Raw genomic sequence first — 23,412 nt, forward strand, 5'->3', positions numbered from 1 at the left:
GAAAGTGACATAGCAGAGTGTGAATAAATGATACTGTGTCAGGTCAATGCTGCATGTGTGACTAATTTAAAAGATTATTTGGGAGGCAGCAGGTCCTTGGAAAGCTACAACAACAAATATGGTCACACATTTCCACTTTTCTCCCTCTTGTTGTTTATTACAAGTAGAATAAATAAAACCCTGTCTTTTTTTCCTGTTTTATTTCTGTTTTTTTGCTGTTTTTTTGCTGTTGTTGTTTTTTGGCAAAGGTTTGAGAAATGAAAGGCTTAAAGAAGTAAAAAATTGAGGTGGTTTGTTTGTTAGAAAATTAATAATATTTAGTAAAAGATGGTTATGTAGTGGTCTGGGATATATTTGCCCAATTAATGTATACTTTATCAATAAATTAATGTTTATTAACATCATTTAGTATGCCCATGTAGCCAGTGACACATTTTTAAAAGGTGTAATGTAGCTATCAACAGAATAAGTTAGGGGGAATCAAAGAACAATGAGATGTTATATACCGTGATTCAGACACAAATTATTGTGCTAATTTACTATAAACATTCTGTATTGAGTCTTGTACAAAATTATTATTGATCTTATTATCAAAACTGAGTTACTGAGAGAGTAGAACTATTACCTCATTTCGTCCACCAGGAGGCGCTGGTCGGTGTCTACGCTGGCTATAAGCTATTCGAGCTGGTCTGATCATTTGTAGAGATCCGGGATGCTCCGTCGCTGCTGGAGATGCCTCGGAAGGTAAAGGAGCCTGGCATTTACCTCTTTATGTGTAGATTAAAGTTCCTGGAAACGACAAAGTTCTCGGATACGCTTGGCGATGAGCTGGAGTAAAAGATAAGTTGTTTTGGACGGCTTGGAAGTGGAGTTTTTTTTTTCGCCTTTGAAGCTCACAAGTTGAGACAGCTAACAGCTAACGTTGCGCCGACTTTTGCTAACGGTGGAGCGCTAGCGTTAGCCTAGCCTGCTAGGTAAATATCACAACTGCCTTCGGAGGTTCCTACATTTGTGCCCACCTTGTGAACAGGGACTGTTCCGTTAGTGGCCACTTTGTACCACCTTTTTATTTATTATAGAGGAATGCTCCGCCCCAGTAAGATGTGTGGCTTTTTGTTACGTTTCACACAATGCTAACTAGCCATAGTTAGCTCGTTCGTATGCTAGCTGACATTAGCTAACGTTGCCGAGCCAGCCAGCAACTTCGGCAGGAGATCTTCGGCGAGCTAACCACGACAGTATTGTCGTTCACCATTAGCATCTGCTGCTAAAAACAGTTAAACTGCAGTCATGTTTGAAATGGAGACGCATATCTCGTGCCTTTTCCCGGAGATCCTGGCCATTATATTCAGTTATCTGGACGTTAAAGACAAAGGGAGAGTAGCCCAAGTGTGCGCGGCCTGGAGGGACGCGTCCTACCACAAGTCGGTGTGGAGGGGGGTGGAAGCCAAGCTCCATCTGCGGCGAGCTAACCCGTCTCTGTTCCCCAGCCTGCAGACCAGGGGGATCAAAAAAGTTCAGATTCTCAGCCTGAGGCGAAGTCTGAGCTACGTGATTCAAGGGATGCCGCACATCGAAAGCCTTAACCTGTGTGGATGTTTCAACCTAACAGACAACGGACTCGGACATGCCTTTGTGCAGGACATCCCGTCCCTGCGGGTACTGAACCTCAGCCTCTGTAAACAGATCACTGACTCCAGCCTGGGGAGGATTGCACAGTACCTCAAAAACCTGGAGGTGCTTGAACTTGGGGGATGCAGCAATATAACAAACACAGGCCTGTTGCTCATTGCCTGGGGCTTGCACAGACTCAAGAGCCTTAACCTGCGCAGCTGCAGGCATGTGTCCGATGTGGGCATCGGTCACCTGTCCGGTATGACCCGCAGCGCTGCAGAGGGCTGCCTGTCGCTGGAGAAGTTGACCTTACAGGACTGCCAGAAGCTGACCGACCTTTCTCTCAAGCACGTCTCAAAGGGTCTAAACAAGCTCAAAGTTCTCAACCTCAGCTTCTGTGGAGGGATATCCGACGCAGGGATGATCCACCTGTCACACATGACCCACCTGTGCAGCCTGAACCTGCGGTCATGTGATAACATCAGTGACACAGGGATAATGCATCTGGCCATGGGATCCCTCCGGCTGTCTGGACTTGATGTTTCCTTCTGTGACAAGATCGGAGACCAGAGCCTGGCGTACATCGCCCAGGGGTTGTATCAGCTCAAGTCCCTCTCTCTTTGCTCCTGCCACATCAGTGACGATGGCATCAACAGGATGGTACGCCAGATGCATGAACTCAAGACTCTCAACATCGGACAGTGTGTGAGGATCACAGATAAGGGGTTGGAGTTAATAGCAGACCACCTGACCCAGCTGACGGGGATTGATCTGTATGGTTGTACTAAGATCACCAAGAGGGGCCTGGAGAGGATAACGCAGCTCCCGTGCCTTAAAGTGTTAAACCTGGGACTGTGGCAGATGACAGAGAGTGAGAGAGTGAGGTGAAAGCTCTCCTGTTAAGTAGAAATGTGTGTACAGAGCTCAGTGTGTTACTGAGAAGGACTGCCTGTATCCATTCTTAATTTCCCCTAGTACGCTGTGACTAAAAACAAGGAGGGACTCTGAATTGATCACTGGAATATTGTTCTCCTACCCTGCAATACTCCACTCTTACTCACATTAAGTTTCAGCCTTGTGCTCTTTGATGTGCATCGTTTAATCTCAGCCTCTGTACAGTTTTTATTGTCTAGCTACCTCACCCGTCAAACACAGGAGTGCCTACTACCGCTGAATACTAAATTACATTGCATATTTTTGTGACTTACGTAACAATGGAGGTTTTGATATTTAAAAAATCTCATAGAAGAATATTAGTAAGGCGTTTTAACTCTTCACAGAAAGGCTGGAGTACCTTGGACTGAAGTTTTGATAGAATGTCTTTTTGGCTGATGTATTTTTTACTTGTGTAACCAATATTTTTTGTATTGAATGACTGTTGTTGACAAAATTGTACTTCAAATTGAAGTGGTTGGATCACTCCTGTCTCTCTTTGTTTACCTATGTATAGTTGGCTATGTTTCGTATTCCTGAGGAAGAAAGTATGTACGCTACTCCTTCAAAGGTTCATCAACACAGCTACAGTAAGGCGTAGTAATTAACAGCTGCCAAGGCTATATGCAATACCTTAAAAACTGTTTATCAGTGTTTTTTCTCCTGAGGAGCTTCCAACGATAGTGTCAGAGTATTTGTTTGAAAAAGCAGTAATTTAATATTGTTTTATATTCATACAGTAGTGATATTTATGAATAAAGATGGCATATGTTTCAGTTCTGTCTCTCTTGCTTGTGGAACTATGTTTGAGTTATGACAATAATTGTCTATCTCGAAGGTTGGGCAGTTTATTGCACTTGTCTTATCTTCTACAAAGTTTTTTTTGTAAATGTCATATCATTAAGATGAGCATAATGTGGCTGCTCTACTTGAAGTGTAAGGGAACACCACAGTCCCACAGAAAAGCCTGTTTTAGGTAAATACTTTTCAGTGCTAAAATACAGCTTTAACGTACAGATGATTTCAATCTGAAAGTTTTTCATACTTCTGTGATCAGCTCCGAAGTTGTCACTGACACCGGCTTCTGATTGGGCAGAAAAACAGAAATATCTTCAGTTAATCAATGTATTTCAACTCACAAATTCCTGATGGTCTCAACTTTCAACTTTATTTTGTTTCCAATACAAGGCACAACAGTCGTAACTACGAGATGTCAACTCAAATTCATAACAGCTGGATTTGTGCGTAGTTTCCTCCAAACTGGTTCAAGAAAACAAGAAACCAAGGCTTATAATTTATTTATTTACATTCATACAAAATCCAAATAACTCACAAACATGTCTGTTTTGCTTTCTTTTTACACAGTTTGATTCTCAACACGAACAGACAGAAGGCAGTACATTTCTTATACAAATGCAAAAAGAAAAGAAACTAACACATGAAGTTGACAGGAGCCCCTTAATCAGCTCTGTGTTCCTCGAGAAGGAGACGACAAAAAGAGATGACGAGACATTAAGGCAAGGGCAGGGACACACAGGCCAAAGTAAGGGAAACAAAACACTTAAAAAATGCTCTTTTCTTCCTCTGAACCCTGGGTGAAAGCTGGGGGGTTAAAAGGGACGGAGAAGTTAACTCCGAGGTTTGAAAGACAAGAAGCACAAAAACAAGCATCCAGTTAACATCCCCCAGAACCGGGCTGTGTTCCGTTTTCAGTTAAAAACAATGTTAGTCCAACTACCCGAGTTTATCTGTGAATCAAGCTCGAACAGGAAGTTTGTTAGAAAACTTCCAGATGCATTTTTTCTGTTTTGTTATATAACATCGTGTTGTAACAGCAGGAGGGCCCTGATAGCTGGAGACTTATTTTTATCCATCAGTCTGCCTTCGACTTCAACAAAACAAAAACCTTTGACATAACAAGTAAGAAGAGAAGACAACACTGGAATCTCAGGATAATACCTTTACATCACCATGTGGTGAAAATATATAAAAAATGACCATTAGAAATAAATGCAAGAAAAGTACTCTCCCATCACACAGTCACGGTTTGAAAACATTTGTAGTTCACACGTTATTTTGACACAAAAGTTTTTTTTGACACTTCTCTCCTCAGTCTCTGCTGAGGACGCTAACGTGACGGTCATTTTGTTCAGAGCAGCTCGCTCTTAAAGATTCTGTGCAAACATTCAATGCATATCCATACAGTAAACATTTTTATATATATGTATTATATTTATATATATCTCTATAGAACATGACTTTCCGCAAGTTATGGCAGTACTGTCACACACACACATTTTGTCCTGAAGACAAAATTAGACACAAAAGACAACTGCACTGCTTTAACTCTTCAGGTTTTTTTAAAGAATGCACAACACCTTCCACTTAATTACCTTTATTCAGTCACTGCACGTGTTAAATATCACGTTATTTACAAACTGATCTAAAAAGTCAAAATCTGCTGAAAAGTGACTTTAATTTCCTGTAAATGTAGATGCACTTAGTAATTAAAAACCTCAGCCCTGAAGATTTCAAAAAATGCAATAAAAGGAGGCATCACTTGCATTTTCTTAAGTGATCGGAATCATACAAGAAAAAAAGGGTCGTCTTGTATTCTTCAGAGATTCGGTCTACTAACTCAAGATCAGGTGGGCTTAAAGTAACAGCTATAGAAACTTTGGATGAGACCAAATGATCAGTGGATCAGATCACAAGTCCTTACACCATGCCTTAGCACCATTATTACAGAGAGATCCACTTCCCTGCATTAGGTCCGGTACTTATCTCTGTAAATGCTCCAAGGCCACTAGAACGTTCTCAAATGAAACATTGCATACCTCATAAACAAGTGGACGTAGTGTGCAAAACCATCTAAAACTGAACACGACACCAAGAATAAAAGCTTTTTTTTGTTTCCTCTCTCTCTCGCTCTCTCTCTCTCTCTCTCTCTCTCTCTCTCACACTCCTATATGAGAACAAAGTGTAACTAAAAGCTGACCTTTGATCAGAGTCAGGCCTTGATCCCCCTCTCATGCCACAGACCACACAGTAAAGACGTACCTATAACTTAATCCTGGCTACACACGCAGCTCTGAGCCGGGAGAGGAAACATTTGGAGAACATGCTGCATTTATTTGGTTAAAAAAGGTGGCTTTTCCTTAGTGTTAGGATGTCTTTGTGTCCTCAGACAATCTGCCACCAGGAGCTGTAATTTCTAACTAGAGTCTGTGACTCAAGCCTCCTAGTTATGGAACACTGACTAAAATACAAAACAAGCTTCTACATGGCTCCATGATTTACCCTTTGAGCTCCACTCCTCTCTGCTCCCCTCTAGATGTAGCAGCTCCTCAATTCTCTACCTGAAAAAGTGCTTTCCTGCTCTGTGTTAGGAAAAAGTTTACCCCCTTTAACTTCAAAGACCTGCGAGAGGAATCTAAAGGGGTCAAAGACTGAGATAAAAGTTGGTGAGGTAACTGTGCTTGATCTTGCACTTCCTGCTGTGAGTGAAGACGTCTAGGGAGAGGAAGCTTGGCAGTATACTCGGAGACTTTGTGCTGAAGTGTGATTCTTTCATCTGATTTCCTCTCTCCTTCAACATACCTGTCCCACACCAACAGGGTTGCAACTATGTATTTCTAACTTTGCTACAAGCAAAATCGAATTTGGTGAGTTCACAAATGCTAAAGGGTGCGTACATACCACCTGCCAGGGCTGTCATTATAGGAGCAGTTTGTGGACTATGTGAACATCCCTAATTCGATTTTGCAAGCCTGACATCAGAGAGACACTGGAGACAGGAAAGCACTCAGGAATCTGAGGGTTTGTTCCAGAGTGGACGAGAGGAGCGAGGAAGAGAAGCTCAGAGGGGTCAGATAGAGTCCTCTCATCCTTCCAGGAGCCTTGATGAGTGGAGGTAGGGGCTCCTGGGCTCAGCTACAGGTTAATGTGAAGACCAGGGGTCAGCCCGGTTGTGACTGAGGTCAGAGTTGTCAGCATGACTCCTCCAGGGCGTTGACGACCTGCTCCAGGATGTCCGGGCAGTAGTCTGCGATCTGCTGGAGAACAGAGTTGGCGTACTCCTGCAGCTCTCCGCTCTCCTTCTCACACACCTCCAGCTCCTGCTCCAACTGGAAGGGGAAAGAATCAATTAATGAGTTAAACTCTTAAATATAACTATAACCAATCCAAAAAGAGACAAATAAAAACTGAGTTCCTGCTCTACCTGTTCGACACTCATCTTCTGGACCTCCTCCTCCCAGTCTTCAGGGTCGCTGTTGTGGTAGTGAGAGGGCGGCGTGAGCTGGCTGAGGATGCTGGGGTCCCGGTCGTGGCAGAGGTCTGTCAGGTGGGCGATGTAGAGCTTGAGCTTACTGCGGTTCTGGGACAGGGCTATAAGAGGGGGGATCATCTGCAGGGGGCAGGAGAGAGTGAGGAAGTGTGGAAAAAAGAGGAGAAACAAGGGTTAGGAATATATATAATAATAAAGGGAAAAAGGAGGGGGGTTTAACATCAGACATTATGCTCCTTTACAATGGTTGAAGATGAACAATGAATGACCCAAACACACATTTCATGAAAGAGAAACAAAACATCATCTGCATGCACGTTTATGAACCCATCACCATCTAACATCAGAGCCAGCCTTCCCAGGTGCAAATTTAGTCTATGTATTTATTTCTATTAATGTTTGTGACTTACTTTAAACCATCCAATGCACCTGTAAGTGTGGGAGCTAATGATAAGTGTCAGAGCAGTGGCATGCAAAGCTAAGATGCTTGATGGCGATGACACTGAGCCAAGATCAAAATCATCTCATCCTCTTAGCCTGTGCATGCAAACACTCACAAACACACTTGATCCCTGCCCTCTGTAAGCCACTTAGAACCAATACATGAACAGCATGAGCGCTCTCAAAGAAACACCAAGCAACGATCACAATGACCATCAACATGAAGAAGACTGGAGTGAAATGTGACAAAAAGAAAATCACAACAAATGGAAGACGAGTAAACATGCCACAAAGCAACGATGAAGAGAGGTGTGACGGGTCTGGCTTTTCAAACGAGCTCACCCTTCTGAAAAAAATGGCTGAGAGAGAGAGAGAGGGGGAGGGCAAAAGGTTGGCTACGCCCAGATACCCTCCTCATCATCCTTTTAGCCACAAGGTTAGCCGAGTGCAGCATTAGAAAGGAGAATTGGTTAGTGTGTTTACAGACAATAAAGTTAGAAAAACAGTTCAGTTCACTTTATAAGTATCAGTTAATACTTCTTACAACAAACATTATCTAGTTGACCAATCAACAGCAGAAATGTTAGAGAAGCGGTTCAGTATGAAACACAAGTAAAAGGGCTGTTGGTGGTTTTGTGAGCTACCTGATCCGGAGAGGGTTTGTGATTTGTCTGGTCGGGTGCAGTCTTCAGGTGGTCGTCCTCATAGTTGTCTGCCATCAGTTTCATTCTGTTTTGAGTCTGTTATGAATTAAACATGGCAAGAATAAAAATCACGAAAAATATAAGATTAAGTGATACATTGCAAGGTCGACGATAGGTCAAATAAAGCCAAAGTGGTGCCTTTCGTCCAACAAACAATAAAAAACTCTCCATTAACCATCATAGATGACAAAAAAGCAGCAAATCCTCACATGAAAGAAACTGGAACCAGCTAATATGTGATATTGTTGCAAGAAAAATGATTATCAAAATAGTATGTAATTATTTTCTTTTGATCACCAGTCATTTATTCTCTGATTAGGTCTATATTAATCTTTTGGCGCATTATGTTGCGCCTGCCTTTGCTCTCCACACAGACTGTTTTTCCTGCATACGCTGCAGCCTGCTGATATGTGATTGGTCAATATTACTCTGACTACAAGCGCAGTACAAAAACCAGAACACTTGTCATCCTTAAAATCCACACCCATGCCTACAGATTCTACATTTCTATGTGGAATCTATATTGTTAAAAACCTTAATTGTTTCTGTAGCTTTTGGTTAGTGCTAAACAACATGTGAATTTATATGAATCAGCCATAGTGCTGATCCTGACATTTAATAAACAAGTTTCAGGTAACCATGTTTGCTTATTTGTTTTAAAATTGTTTTACTGTACAGAATCAGCTACTGAGTGAAGTTATTAATGCTTTCAATTTCAATAATAGTCAATCTTCTCTATTATTTATAGTTTTAAATATAGAGGCCACATGAAAATGATGTCTTCCAGCAAAATGTATCAAAATCTAAATGTTTGTATGGAAACCAGTCAGGAGCCTGTTTGACATAAAGCCATAGTTTTAGTTGACCTTTCAATTTTCTCCTCACTGAGCTGCATTATTATAAATTATGATTAACTGGCATCTGACAGTAGGAGTCCGAAATGTCCATGTTCTTCCTGAAATCTATTCCCCACTGGTGAACATAATTTGTGTGAGAGAACATAAATAACATTTTTTGTGTAATAATGTCGAGGCTCCCTGAACACCTCGATCATGTGCTCATGATCAGCCCCCTCCCCACCTGCTGTTTAAGCTGTTGCACCAGTCTGTCCTTCTCCCGCTTCAGCAGAGCCACCTCATCCTGGGTCTTCTTCTTCTTAGAGGAGGACAACTCCAGCAGGGCAATGTTAGCGTCCTTCTCGCTGATAGCTGCCAACAGCGCCTCCTGCCTGTAAGGTGAGGAGGAAACAACATGGCATTTAACCAAACAAGTAAATAGCTCAGTCATCATTTATTATTCATGGTTCAAAATCATTCTGCCAGCTGGGGAAGGCCAGAAATGGATGACATTTTACAAGATGAAGGCAGGTAATCAATACTCCGGGGTCTACTCCGCCCTGCTGTGTGTGTTTGTGTACGTTTGTGTGTGCGTGTCTTACTTCATCTCCAGCACCTCCTCCAGGTGTTTCCTGCGCTCAGCTCGCAGGGTGGAGAGGTGTGCCTCTTTCTCACACAGAGACTGCTGGGTGGAGGCCAGCTTAGCTCGCATTGACTCCAGCTCCTGCTTCACCTTCTCCATGGCCCCCAGCAGCTCCTCCATCTGGGAACACACACGCACATGCATGACAACAATTCAATCGTGAATAAATCACAACAGAAAACCTGAATCATTCACTGAAAGCAGGGGGGCTTTTTTGCATTAAAAATATTTTGGTATGCACTTCTCTGATTGGGCAGGGGCAGCAGAATTCAACTAGGCTTTTGCGAGGGATAGGGGTCAACTATAACACAGATAACATTAAGCTACAGCACTGAATTTCATTTACCTGTTATTTATTTAAAGGGGCACAAGAGTACCATTGTTGCATATTAATATATGCATTAATTACTGCATGAAAGAGAGAATAATTAATTCCTAGATTATCAATTTTATCGGTTTCTTGATGTACGAGCCAACAATTAATCAGCATTGACATGTTTCATAATCAAACAGCAGGTAAACAAAATAACATGAAATTACACAGGCTGGAAACAGCAACACCTTACAAAGTAATGCAATCCATCAACATCAAAGTCCCCAAAAATGATCAAACTCCACATCAGCATTAATTGCAGGGTTGTTGTATGCGACTGCATGAAGTGTACAAGTGTTGCTGTTCTTGTGTCCACCCCTGTGAGTGTTGTTGCTCACTGATGGAGGTCACACATACTGGACTCATACCTTGGACAACTTTAAGTGGGCGAGGTTGGACTCATGCATTGGTTTGAGTGAGTGCTTCTGAGAGGCAGTGTGTAGCAGAGAGAAAACAAGAGAAAACGAGAAGCAGAGATAAAAGAACTGAGAAGGAGACGGAGGCCAGAGGAGAGGAGGAGGTGAGGAGAGGATGAAAACACCATAAAAAAGGTAGAGAAAGGGAAGAAAGAATCGACATTTATATGAAAGAGTTTCTTGTGTATATATGTGTTACGAGACGCATGTGCTGTAGGAGTGATCCTGGCGTTGTATTATTATTATTATTGTGTGTGTGTGTTTATGTAGGAGCCTGTGTACCTGCTTCTCCTGGAGGGACCTAGCAGCCTCCTCCTGTGCCAGCACCATCTCTCGCTCCGCAGTGATCTGAACGCTCTCTCTCAGGGCCTCCTCCAGCTCCTCTATGCGCTCTGACTTCTGGCGCAGGGAGTCCTACACAACAGGCGCAGGACGAGGGCAAATATGAGTTTGTTTGACTTAAAATGTAGTTTTAATGCAAGGGTCATGTGGTCTGAGCAAACGGCACACATGCCTCACCTTCACCTGCTGGGAGCTCTCAGACATGTTGTCCTCCCTTTTCCTGGCCTCATCCATGAGACGAGCATTCCTGCTCTTCTCCACCTGCTCCTTGTGCTTCAGAGACGCCACCTTCTTCGTCTGGTCCTTCATCTGCCTACAGAGGCACCATTGGATACATGGGAGGCGTTACATGTTTGTGTAAAAGCTGGACTTTGGTCCTACTTGAAATGTAAATTCAATTTATAAGCACTTATATATAAAATGGTATATTGACTCTCATATTGCCCCAACAATAATCCACGTAGAATGTTTATTAATTTATGAATAAAAAGCAAATATAAATGCAGAAATAAAGTCATGTGATCGCATGAAAAGCTACCCTTTGTAGACAAAATAACATTTATAACCACGGCCTTACAGACTCTCATTTAGACAGCCCTGCAAAAAGTCCATTTCAGATTTGACTCAGGGGGACAAAGAGAACTTAGGTAAAGACAAAGAGAAAAAAATGCATGAGCAGCACTATGAGGAAAGAAAAAGAGTTCACTATTTCGGAAAAGGCATTGCTGGAGGCACCACACGGAGAGGTAGAAGGTGGAGAGAAACAAGGACAAAAAATAAGGATGCTGTGGGCGGGGGAAAGAGAAAAGGAGCAAATACTAACCTGGAGGACAAACTGGTGGGGTGAGAGATTCCGATGTAAAGACAAGAAAGCAGTAAAGAGAAAAACAAACTTTCAGGAAGAAGAGTCAACATGAAGACACAGAGAAAGAAGGACGGGCCTCGTACACATGTCAGGATTATTTGGTGTCTTTGACTGGTGTCACAAGATCACATAATTATACACGTACAAGCAGAAGACAACTAACAGAAACATGTTAGATAATAACTGACGCCAACTTCTCTAGCTTTACCTACTAGCTTTTTACAACAGGTCTGCTTATTACGTTCGACACATCAGCTTTCAAAGTTATATGAGTAAGATGCCAAATGGCAGTTGGCCAAATTACACTTAAGTCCACAATTTAATGTGCTGGGGGCAACGTTCTCCGAAGTGTCAAAATATTACCAGCCAGCGGGGATGAAAACAAATGGCAGAAAGCTGCGTGTACCTGTCAAACCTCACAATGAAACAGTCACAACTAAATCACAATCATTCATTAAAAACTAAATATTGAAACTGCAGAGCTTAAACACATGCAGCACAGTAGCTAGCATGCATGCTTCCACCCACCTCTCCAGCTCATTGATCTTTTTGTCCTTGTCATTCTTCTCATTCTCCATTTCCCGAAGGATCTCCAGCAGGCGGTCCACCTCAGCCTGGGCCTTTCCAGAATCCTCTCTGTGGCGAGCCACTTCCTGCTCGAGGTTCTTAATGCGCTCAGCCAGCTCAGTGTTGGCCTGAGCCTCCAGGGCTGCATTTTGAGCCTGAGAAAAGACAGGCTGTCAGTTAAAAACAGTCTTATCTACGTCAATGTCTGCAGTTAGGTATTAGAAATTCAAAATAAAGATTTAGTTGGATCATGTTGAGCATGCAGATGTCTTTTTTTCTCACTCTCTTCAGATGGTTCTCTAGTTTGAGGCACTCCTCCTTCTTCTGCTCCAACGTGATCTCCAGACTCTTGAGTTTGGAGTCCTTCTTCAGCCCCGAGGAGGCCAGGGACGATGCATGCTCCTTAAGGTCCAACAGGGACGTCTGCACATATACACACACCCACAAACACAGCAGTATAGATGAATCTGTTCCATCTTATCAAACTAACAGAGCCTGGGACCGAAGAGACTGAAAATACATAAGATCCGATACAGGCCTCCATGAGTCATCGCAAAGTGAGACTAATGGAAAAAACCTGATGCTCATGTCTGACAGTAATGTTCACTGTATTAATAGAATCACAGAAAACAAGAGTGTCTTTGTGCGAGCGTGTTTCTGTGTATCTGTTCTCACCTCTCTGTCTGACAGGTCTCCCTGCAGTAAGCTCAGTCTCTCCTTCAGCTCTTTCAGTTCCTTCTTGTTGCAGTCGAGCTCTTCTGTCTTCTCCCGGTCGTCTCTGTCTCGCTGCTCCTTTAAGCGTTCAATGATGCGCTCCTAAAGTGAAGGAGGTGAAGACAACGATCACACATGCTACCGGAAATAAACACAACAGCCAACAGATACACACACTCGTGCAACTGATGAACATGCTAATATAAAATAATTTGAAGCAACCTAGTGCGTGCAGACAAATCCTCACCTTTTCTGCCAGAGACTCCTCCAGAGTGGTAAGAGCCGTGTCAGTGTTGGAAGTGTCTGCCTGCAAAGATTTTACTCTCTCCTTCAAGCTGCTCATCTGCTTCTCCTTGTCCCTCAGCTGCTCCTGCAAGTTCTCGATCTGCAGAGCAAGCACAAGCAACCATCAGTCTCTATGCACATCAACCACAGGACACACATCATACTGTAGAATGATGAGTGCATCTCTGCGAGCAAAATCAGACAGCTCTCAGTCGGAGTCACCTTCTTCTGTAGCACATTCACTTTGCGTTCCTTAACCTCCAGCATGTCCTTAAGGTCATGGATCTCTCCATTGAGTGTGCCCTTCTCCTCTGACATTTCTTGTATCTGCTTGCTCTTCTTATTCAGAGTTGCCTCCTTCTCTTCCAGGCGCAGGCGCAAAGCATCCACCTGGCATGGAGGAAATTGAAACCAAAGCCGTCAAAAGCAATAAAGTGATACTGTGTAGTGCTACTCGTCTGAAGTAGGAGAAAGAAATCATTTGTAACTTTAAAGAACCCGCTGCATCTATTCCTAAGTCCTCTGTGCAAGAATGTATAGTAATGTATCTGCTGTACCTCTGTCTGTAAGATGGCAGCTCGCTGCTCCTTGGCAGTGAGGGACTCCTTGAGGACTTCAATGTGCTGCTTGCTGTCTGAGAACTGGTTGTTGAGAGTCTCCAGCTTGGTCTGCAAACCCAGCATCTCAGAGTCCTTCCGGGAGAGGTCCTGCTTCACCTGCTCCATCTGAAAAGAAGATGGACATGGAACTTAGCAAATTGAAAACAGAGTCCTCCACCTAAATTGTATTCATGAGCCAAACCAACATGACAGCAGGCCAGTGAACTACACTCAATTCCATGTGGTCTCAGACCTTGTTCTTCATGAACTTGGTGTGGCTGCGATAAACCTCCATCTGCTTCATCTCCTCCTGACGCTCCTCGCAGCTCAGAAGTCCATTAGATTTCATCATCAGCAGCTCCTCCTCCATGTCTCTCAGGTTCCGCTCCATTGAATTGATTTTTGCATCCTGGAGTTGAATGAGAGGACGAACATATGTGACCAGAAACACCACAAACATACTCATAAACACATCTCCATTTCAGCCCTTACCTTCATGTCGATGACAGTCTGTAGAGCCTTGGTTTTGGTCGACTCCGGGGTTCCCTCATATCGACGGTGCAGCTCCTTTAGGGTCAGAAGAAGAAGAAGAACATGTTGCATGGATGTTTAAAAAATGTGTAATCGCATATCAGAATATAAATGTCAGACAACATAGATGGACCAATGAAATGTTATGTTTTATGTCCAATGGTTGGACTTGACATTACCTCTCTTAGTGCATTTATCTCTCGTTCTCTCTGGTCCAGTAAACTCTCGAGGTGATGCCTGTGCATCTCTGCATCAGCCAGTCTCCTGGTCCGCTCCTGATCCTCCTCTGATGCCTTGGCAGATGGCCCTGAGATAGAATGCATACAAACTTGGTTACCGTGATGAAGTAGGAAGACAGACATTTATGTAATCTAAAGGCTGAGTCTTGTGAAGCCATTCTGAGCATCATATGCCTTTGTTTTTGCTTCAGAGAAAAGATTGTCTAATCAGCAGAAAAGGATATATAAAAGCGTTCTATTCACAACCTTACAGCTAACAAATAAGCTACTAACTAAAGCACACACAATTTTATTTGTTAGCTGATGTGTTTTTCTCTGGTATTTTGTGTCCCCAAGGCCATACCATGAAGTTATTTTTGGCGCCACCTATGTAAAAGACTTGTCCCTAACCTCAGCAGCATACTTGGGTTTAAAGCACGCATTGTGGTGAGTTTATGGGGCCCATAAAACCCATGTTTGTCAAGTGGATGAGAGAGCTTGGGTGGAGCTGAGGGGGAAATAAGCAAGTGGCAACCATAGTAGCTTAAAGTTACAGAGACCAAAGACTTTGAGAGACAAAATCTTTGAGGAAGAAATAAGAGTTATCTGGTTTTCCGATTTGACCTGTAATACCACTTTGTGAAATAATCTATTGTCCAATAGAAGAATTGCTCTGTAGCACAGTTATGAACTGGCTTCTAAATTCAGCCTTCTTTAAAAAGATCAGTTATTTTAACTCTTCTTCTCTCCAGAGGCTCAAACCTGCCTTTACTCTGCAGCATCTCCAGCAGCTTCTTGATGGACTCGTCCCTGGCCCCCAGGGTTTGTTTCTGTGTGTCAATCCTCAGCTCCATCTCCTCCAGGGTCTTTCTAAGGAGGAAGAGCTCTTTGGCCTGCCTCTCATGCTCGGCCTGTAGCCGCCGGTAGTTCTCCTCTGTAGGTTCAGATGACAACGCCAGGTCCCGGCTTTGGTTGGAGGGGTCTTGCTGGAGCAGCTGGTTGAGGTCCCTCTGGATCCTCAGCTCATCCTGAAGAGCCTGAACAGTCATCTGGAGATGCTGCGGACAAATAAACAGACGAACATGCAACTTCACATGGCTTTCTGTTTGTTAGCTGAACTTTTTAATGGGAAAGATTTATGGGTGAAATGTATTGATGAAATGAATAATACAGGGCAGAATATTGTCTTACAGCATGCTCCAAATCAGCCTCAAGTCATGAGTGAAAATTTAGTAATACCCTGACAGATGCACCCCCAACAGCCAGGCATTGTGGACAGTGTTACGTTTCATGCACGGAGTAATACAAGTGGTGAAACACAATCAGCCCAGTATAGTATTGCATTGTTTGTGGCATCTGACGCCATGGACACTTGGCAGAGCTGCTGCAAGACAGTAACACAAGGCTGTGTTACACTCTGGTCTGAAGCAGCTGTGAGCGTTTTCAGAAAACAGAACAAAGAGAGAAGTCAGTGTCTGCCTTCGCTTCTCTCTGTCCTCCTCCCTCTCCAGCCCCCTCCCTTTCCTTTGTCATTTTCTCCTTCTCCCTCCACCGGCACAAACTATTCTCCTCCTCTCACACACACACACACACACACTATGCATCCACCTTGCCTGCTCTCGCCCTTCCCTCCAATACTCTCACCTCTCCTCTCTCTAGCGCTCCCTTTGCATCACCCTCTCCACCCCGTGACTAAGGCTGACTCACTGCTGTGACTGCACCTTCAACCCCCCCATCATATACACAGGCAGATGCATGCACGGACAAGCACGCATACACACACACACACACACGCCTTCTGCCTTTCTCAGCCCCCATATTCCCACTCTCCCTGCCTGGGGAGGGATAACAGTCAGGTCTTTGAGAGAGCACAAAGAGTAGGAGAGATGTGATGCATTACACTAAACTGGTCCAAACACTAAGTCACAGCTTTTAGTGACACAGTGCATGCAGAGCCAAAACTCTGCTTCAGGTCATCCACAGCAGTTGACCCACTGTATACAAGCCTGAATGTTAAAGATACTCTAGATACACTAGTGTGTGATATATGCTTTTTTGGAGTGTCTCTCTTTTATTATTATAACAATCTCATTGCTCAACTAACAGTAGTACTACTTTGTATCAGATGGCATTTCTCAACATCCTATGACAAATGTGACAAAGAGCGTATAGCAAGAAATAACTGATGGTTATAATGTGAATTACAACCTTTTTTGATGATGAAACTACACTATTAAAGACCGTGTAATAGCAGTCACTTATTAAAGAGATGTTGTTAATAAATCCCTCTTGTAGTAGGGATTTTCCCAGTTTAGAAAACTCAACAGAATGACACATATAAAAGTAAAATTCCAATTGAAATTGATGTATGAACACTCAGTTGGACCCACATTCATTAAGGACATGCATTTTAACTGAGGCTGTAATTAGCCAAAAAGCCTCTGAGTGGTTGAGTGTGATTGTATGTGTGTCCGCGCTTTCCTTTGTATGTGTGCCAGTGTGGGAGGTGGAGGCTGACATATGAAAGCAGACATCTTTAAATTACAGCACCCACTGATTAGCCCTGCGCTAGTCAGGCATTACTGGGAATTAGTCCACAGTGTGATTCTGTGACTCAGCAGGAGTGAAAACAGCAAATTATACAGATGTGCCCATCCATTAAGAATCACAGTGAAACAAAAGACTATTTTTCTTCATTAATGAAGCTTAATTTGCACAATTCCCAAAACATCCTGTAAGTAAGAGACCTTGTACATACATGTATGTACTTCTTATTTAAATACATGTGTGCATGCAAGGGTTGGGCCGATTAATGATGCCATCGTTCATCGTCATAAATGTGTGACACCAGAAGAGTTTAATAAGCGCCGTTCAAGGTTTGTTAGACGCCTAGGTTTGGTTTAATGCCATTGTTTTATAAAAAAACAAAAAACAAACCTAACACTATCCAACATTATATTGTCACCATAGTGAATACAGTAAGGTTACATGTGCAGACTGACACAGACTGTTAAACATAACTTAGATCCAGAGCCAAGGAGAGAAAAACAAGTGATAACTGACATTAAATTTGCATCAGGGAATGAAAGGCTTAAGAAAATGCTGGGTTCATTTGGATGAATAGAAACTGGTATTTAACATAACATAAATAAATCCAGTAGTAGCAGGTAATAGAAGTGTAGTACGAGCATTTTCACACACATCTCCTGCATCCAAAACATATACTAAACTAAATCATAACAATAAATGTAATGCTCTAGAAAGGCACCTAATCATAAGTGGTGTTCACAACGGCTTCTTTTTCAACTGTTAATTGTGACAACCATTTGTTATTTTTTGCAGTGGTTAAACTACTATACATACACACCATCTTCAACCACACACAGCGATATCTAAAAGATACAGAAAAAGCCAACGCAGGCATTAGACTTACAGCCTGTTTCATCTATTGAGCATGCGCATATCGCTGCATATAAGAGGATTAACAAGTTGTTCAAAAATCTATGCAACCTAACCTTTGCAGAGAGAAGAAAGAGCAAGCAACACACTAAAGCTGACATACTCAAAGAAAAGCATTTATCCACTACAACAAGTTCAACCCAGGCGATTTGATGACTCTATTAAGTTTGAGAAAAAAATGTTGATGAGATCAGAAACAAGAATTTTACAATTATTCTATTTGTTTGAATGCCTACAAGGAATCACTCACCTGTGCTTCATCTTGAATCACACGGTATTGTTCCTTCCAGACAGTGATCTTAGAAACCTCATCTTTCCTGAGAGCACGCTCCTTTTTTAATTCTGGGCTCCAGAAGGTTTTGATAGAATTCATGGAGGAACTAAGCTTGCTCTCCTTAACTTCCACTTCTCGCCGCAGCAGCTCATTCTCACGCAGAATCTGAGGAGAAGCAGGATAAAGGAGAGGCACATAAATAACACTCAGTGGTCTACTGAAGCTAGTAAATTAACCTCTTGTTCAAAAATGCAATATTCCTGATCAACAACTAAATGCAAAATGGGAGAAAACTGAGCAAAATACCTCTTTCAGTTGGGCCTGCAGGTCTAGTATGGTGTTGTCTCTGGCCTGCCTTAGAGAATGGGGCACAGTGGAGGCCATGTGGTGGTCCCCAAAAGCCAGAGCATCACCTGCCATCATTCCTGCTGGCAGTACAGCATTGGCAGGCACTGAGGTGGAGATGTTGGGGGTGCTGGCGGCCACAACTCCGCTGCTGCTTCCTCTTGACCCATATGTCACTCTTTGTCTCCCCATCGTTGTCACTGTCCCACCACTTTTGGGAAGGTGGTCACCTGCCATGGCAACCTCATTGTCACTCAGGTACATTGGTCCTGAGGTTGCATATGCAGCGTTGAGGGACTGGATGTTCTCCATGGAAAGTGTCTTGCCACCAGCTCCTCCAGGTCCCCCTCCACTGCCTCCAGTGCTGTTGGTGCGACGGTGCCCCATCCGAGGGGAACGGGGAAGTCGAGGGGAACGGCCGGATCCCTGATTACCAGTACCACTCCCATCTCTTCCTCCACTGTGGTTGGCATCCCCTCTGCCAACTGAACGGGCACTACCGTACATCTTCTGCTAAATAGAAGAATAGGGCTGACAGTAATACAGATGTTTGATCTCTCAAGTATCTGCGTATATTCTCGCTGATATTGTGGTTGTGACTGTCAACAATTGTGAGAATATGTCTTGAGGATCCTGCCTTAACTGGAGACAGTGGGCCCAATCTTCCTGATAAAATAGAGGACTGGTGCTCTCCACTGTCATGAACAGACAATGTTCAGTCTTTCCACCCTCAACAGGAGCTATCCAGTGCTACGAATAAAGACACCGATCTGCAAAGAAAACAGTTTTCCCAATAAATTGCAAAGAAATAGCATAAATGAAGCCTCTATTATCAAGACATATAAATGTACATAAAAAGATCATCAAACTGTAGGTAACCCACACAAAACAAGGTAGTGGTTTCTCCTGTGCAGTCTTGGGTTCACTTAGGGTCATTAAAGGAGTGTCTCTCCATTTCTAACAAAAGGGTGAGTTTGTAACATATAGCACAATTATTAAAACTAGAGGTACCCTCTCTGTAATGCATGAGGGGTATCCATTTAAGACATTGAAAGCTAAGCATAGAAAGACAATGAAAGCTAAGGACAGACAAATGTGTAACTGTATAAAGTCATGTGACTTCTCATATGGGGTCCTTTAAAACCAAGTCCTTGCTTACAGACCAATAACATCAACGTTACAAACGTTACAAAAGTGAGACTTTAAGCAGCTTTGTCTATGGAAATGTATCTAACTCCTCTTGTTTGTGCTTTGTGTCAAGTGCTGTTTGTAACTGAACCTCCACCATAGACATTTAACGTTAACCGGGCAGTCTGCGTGGCCTTGCTAGCACCGAACGTTCTGTTATTTGTAACGGCTGACAAAACGGCTAACAGTAACGGCTGACTAACGGCTATCAGTAACGGCTGACAGGACGGCTAACAGTAACGGGTGACATGACGGCTAACAGTAACGGCTGACTAACGGCTAACAGTAACGGCTGACAGTAACGGCTAACAAAACGGCTAACAGTAACGGCTAACGTTAACGACTGACATTCCTGGCTTTAACTTCGCAATAAAAGATTCATTGTTGTCGTTTGTTTCAGACGTGTGTAATCTGGTTCTTAAATTTGACCAGCAGACCAAACGTTGTATCCTTGAATCATTTTTCCAATGTGCTGACGCTATGGATTAAAACTAGCAAGGGAGGGAAAGGGGGATTGTCAATGGTGGACGTTGTAAGGGAAAAAATCTCTTAGCTTGTAAAATTGCACACAAATAGAAATAAGAGTCTGTCAATTATACAGCTAGATATCTGATATGACACATTCGGTAGACGCAGTGTCAAAATGTGAAACATTAAAAGAGAATTCTAGAATTTTGCACAATCCTAACGACACCGTTCAGGGTCTGCTCTGGAGACACCCACATCAAACCATATCCATTTTCCTCCACCTTTACTGAACGGCTTTTAGCTTTAAGCTACGGTTTTCTTCATCCAGAGGTTCGTATACCTAGCTGCGAGTCAAGTAAAAATCAAGGAGATAGTACTAATATCAAATGCATACGTTTAACGTTAGCTCGCCATAACATTCAGACTAGTACATCCAATTTATGTGGTCAAGCAGCCTCTATTTTTTCTCGCTAACACAATAGCCAGTGGTGAAAACCTCTCCAAACAAACTACCTTTCTCGTTGTCTTGTGGAGCTGAAACCGGTGGCACTACTGAATCCTCTGTCAAATGGAAATCGGCGGCAAAAACCGTCATTTAATGTTAGTTACTCGATAGATGTCTATCTGATTTTCCCATCTTTTTGCCAGCAGTACCAGCGGCTCAGGAGAGCCAGGGCGCCTGAGTGACGTCAAGCCTGCTGTGCGCGTTCACGATGGTCTCCTCGCCACGCTTGAGTTTTGAACGCGCGGTCACGAGCTACTGATGATGGGGGACTGTAGACAAGAAGAAAAAGTCTTTACATTTTGGCAAAATGCATACTTCTGAGTAAAATGATGGGTAAAACTTGTGGTAAAAGGTAAAAGTTTTCATCACACTCTGAGGTTTTTCAAAATAAGATTCAGTCGGCTTGGACCGATGTTTGAATACCAAACGTTTGAATACCTACCTCTGAAGCTAATAATGATAATAATTAAATATTTATTAGAATTTGTGAATATACTGTGTTCTACAGTGTTCCATTTATTTTGTAAGAAATAATATAAAAGGGGTGTCGTCGTATTGCGTGATAGGTAAAATAAAATACCAGCAGGGGGCAGTGCTCACCTGTAGGAAAAGTGTGTCGCCAAAATGCTCAATACTCCTTTCTTATTGTTTTAACAAAACATGAAAGTTTGATATTCATCATTAGCTGAAGCCTCGAAATCACAAGATATGGTCTCATTATTGATTACCTGTTTGTAAGCATACATTGCTTCTGCTCTTGTTCAGATTTGATCCAGACACATGGCTGTAGTTTATTCTGTTAAAACTTTACTATTCAAAATAACTCCAAAATATTCTAATTTCCATTCAAGATGGTTTAAACGTTAAAGCATACAAATAATTATAATTATAATAAACTAAAATATAAAGGAATATCAAATAAAAAGTTGTATTTTTTAAATAAAATTATTATACATGTTTTAATTGAAGTTTTGACGTGTTTTAGTTAATTGTATATAATATTGAATATTATGTATTTCTTTACATAAATTGTGTCAATTTACATAGTTTGGAATTTGTGAATGAAAAAAATCGAATTACAATGTTGGAAAATACAATTTCTCTGTCTTAACATTCAAAATATTTAAATTATTTTGTATATTTAAAAAAATAATAATAAAAACCCCGGAAATCTGTCCTTTTATTCGTATACAGAATGTTCATGGTAGCCCAATGGTTAAGGGGTTTCTGGATTAATATATCCCAAACTGACATCCACTCTTGGGGTGATCTTTATTGTTCATGGTTTGACTTCATATGGCTTTTGGTTGTAAGAGTACATTTTTTTAAGACAGTAAAATACAAAACTGATTCCATGCAGGTGCTTCAACGTAATATTTCTGTGTTATGGTTATGAGGTCATTCTTCACTGGCGCAGGCGCTGTCGGAAAAACCCGTTTCTTCGTCAATATGTAGCAACTGCGCCGCTTGTTTGTCAGTGAGACCACAAAACGCTACTTGGATATTCACTCACAGGGTAACTTATCTGCCTGACATCTGAGGATAATAAAGCTACATGTATTTTCTTTTTTAAAATACGAGACGGATTCACGCTGTGAGGACAATTTCAGTTGGGTTTTGGATACGATACAGGTAGGTCGCATTCAGCCACCCGGCTCAACTCTACGTTAGCCCGGACATGAAGGGCTATATTGCTAATTGTTAGCAAAACCAGACTTGCCAACGGACAGCAGCTAGCATAACGCTATAAAACAGAAACAAGCGACATATTGATGGTGTACCAGTGGGCTACGAGTGGTTGTCGTGAACTGGCTACTAAATATAATTTTAAAATATTTAATTGTGTTATTAACGCTTCAGACAATATAATATTGAATGGGGCCAGTCAGGAGGTGGGTCCGCTTTTTTTAGGCCATCAGCAAGAACCGCCTAGCTAACGTTAGCTAGCTGGGAAGCAGTGGCGCTATTTGTCACTGCCTGGTAGCTTTCCAACCGGCGTCAAACCGGGCTAGCCGTGTGTAGCACGGCTGGAGCTGTTGTGACTTATCGTTAGATGCGTACAAGTTGTCAGTACAAAGTAAAAGCCAGTCTTATTTACCATGGGAAACATATATGTCAAAAAAGGGTTACATGCTTGGTGCGGAAAATAACTGTTCGGTTACGCTGAATTGCTAACAACGGGGCGGAATATATTTTAAAAGACGTGACGTGGAAATCATTCATCATTGGTTAACGTTTCGCTGGTTAAGGATAAGCTAACGTCAGCTAACTAGCTCCTTGCTAGCTGTTCTCGTTAGCAAGCTAACAAAGAGCCATCGCTCCTCCTTGCTTTGTATGCTCGATGTTGCCATCTCAAATGGCTGTGGTGGTTTCACTTATTAGGCGGTGAAGACATGGTACGTACGATAAGGTTTACGTTATATTAAATACCAATTTAACTGATTGGCGCTGTCGGTTCTCGTATTTGTCGGTTTGTTGATACTGCTAACGTTACCAGGTTTGGTTATGACATTGTGGTTGCCTTTGCTGATCATGGCTGCAAACATGGCATGGTCTAGTTAACTAATAACTAATAAGATTGTTATTTTAAGAATGCGTATTTAAAAGACCACAACCGATGTCTTAATGCAAAACTGTTAATTGCAAAAAAAGTCATACTTAATGGCACCGGTCTTGTGCATTCACAGTTTACATGTTGCTAGGTTTATAGATTTTTGCAGCATTAAGTTAAAGGTTGATGTGCAGAGACAATTACAACAATGGACTTAACATTAATTTTCCAGACAATATTCGATGACAATTGG

At 42.3% G+C, this 23,412-nt stretch overlaps 3 protein-coding genes across 6 annotated transcripts in view; 2 read left to right on the forward strand and 1 right to left on the reverse strand.

Annotated features, from left to right (window-relative positions):
* Positions 1-745: 745 nt before the first annotated feature.
* Positions 746-3,307, forward strand: LOC138613038 (F-box/LRR-repeat protein 14-like). Its single transcript, XM_069686606.1, has one exon. It carries the CDS (start codon positions 1,291-1,293, stop codon positions 2,500-2,502), a length of 1,212 nt encoding a protein of 403 aa, XP_069542707.1. The 5' UTR covers positions 746-1,290; the 3' UTR covers positions 2,503-3,307.
* Positions 3,308-3,829: 522 nt separating this feature from the next.
* On the reverse strand, positions 3,830-20,755 carry LOC138612771 (ELKS/Rab6-interacting/CAST family member 1-like). 2 transcript variants are annotated; one of them, XM_069686199.1, is made up of 21 exons: positions 20,617-20,755; positions 18,409-19,217; positions 18,079-18,267; positions 15,136-15,427; positions 14,331-14,458; positions 14,113-14,187; positions 13,874-14,029; positions 13,579-13,746; positions 13,244-13,411; positions 12,984-13,121; positions 12,698-12,838; positions 12,305-12,445; positions 11,984-12,177; positions 10,768-10,903; positions 10,531-10,662; positions 10,201-10,257; positions 9,419-9,579; positions 9,061-9,208; positions 7,921-8,016; positions 6,770-6,955; positions 3,830-6,674 (listed from the first exon to the last, which is right to left on the reverse strand). In XM_069686199.1, exons 2-21 carry the CDS (start codon positions 18,952-18,954, stop codon positions 6,537-6,539), a joined length of 3,390 nt encoding a protein of 1,129 aa, XP_069542300.1. In that variant the 5' UTR covers positions 18,955-19,217; positions 20,617-20,755; the 3' UTR covers positions 3,830-6,536. The 2 variants fall into 2 exon arrangements, with proteins under 2 accessions (XP_069542300.1, XP_069542299.1); XM_069686198.1 differs by lacking the exon at positions 10,201-10,257.
* Positions 20,756-22,067: 1,312 nt separating this feature from the next.
* Positions 22,068-23,412, forward strand: part of LOC138612982 (serine/threonine-protein kinase WNK1-like) — a 28,147-nt gene continuing 26,802 nt past the window's right edge. For all 3 annotated transcript variants that reach the window (XM_069686528.1, XM_069686530.1, XM_069686529.1), the window contains exon 1: positions 22,068-22,240. The gene's annotated coding sequence lies outside the window, so the exon portion shown is untranslated. The remainder of the gene's footprint in view (positions 22,241-23,412) is intronic.

This window comes from Semicossyphus pulcher, unplaced genomic scaffold, assembly GCF_022749685.1.
Source record: "Semicossyphus pulcher isolate SPU_LCO1_2020_fin unplaced genomic scaffold, fSemPul1.0.p SCAF_8, whole genome shotgun sequence".
Classification (NCBI taxonomy): Eukaryota; Metazoa; Chordata; class Actinopteri; order Labriformes; family Labridae; genus Semicossyphus; species Semicossyphus pulcher.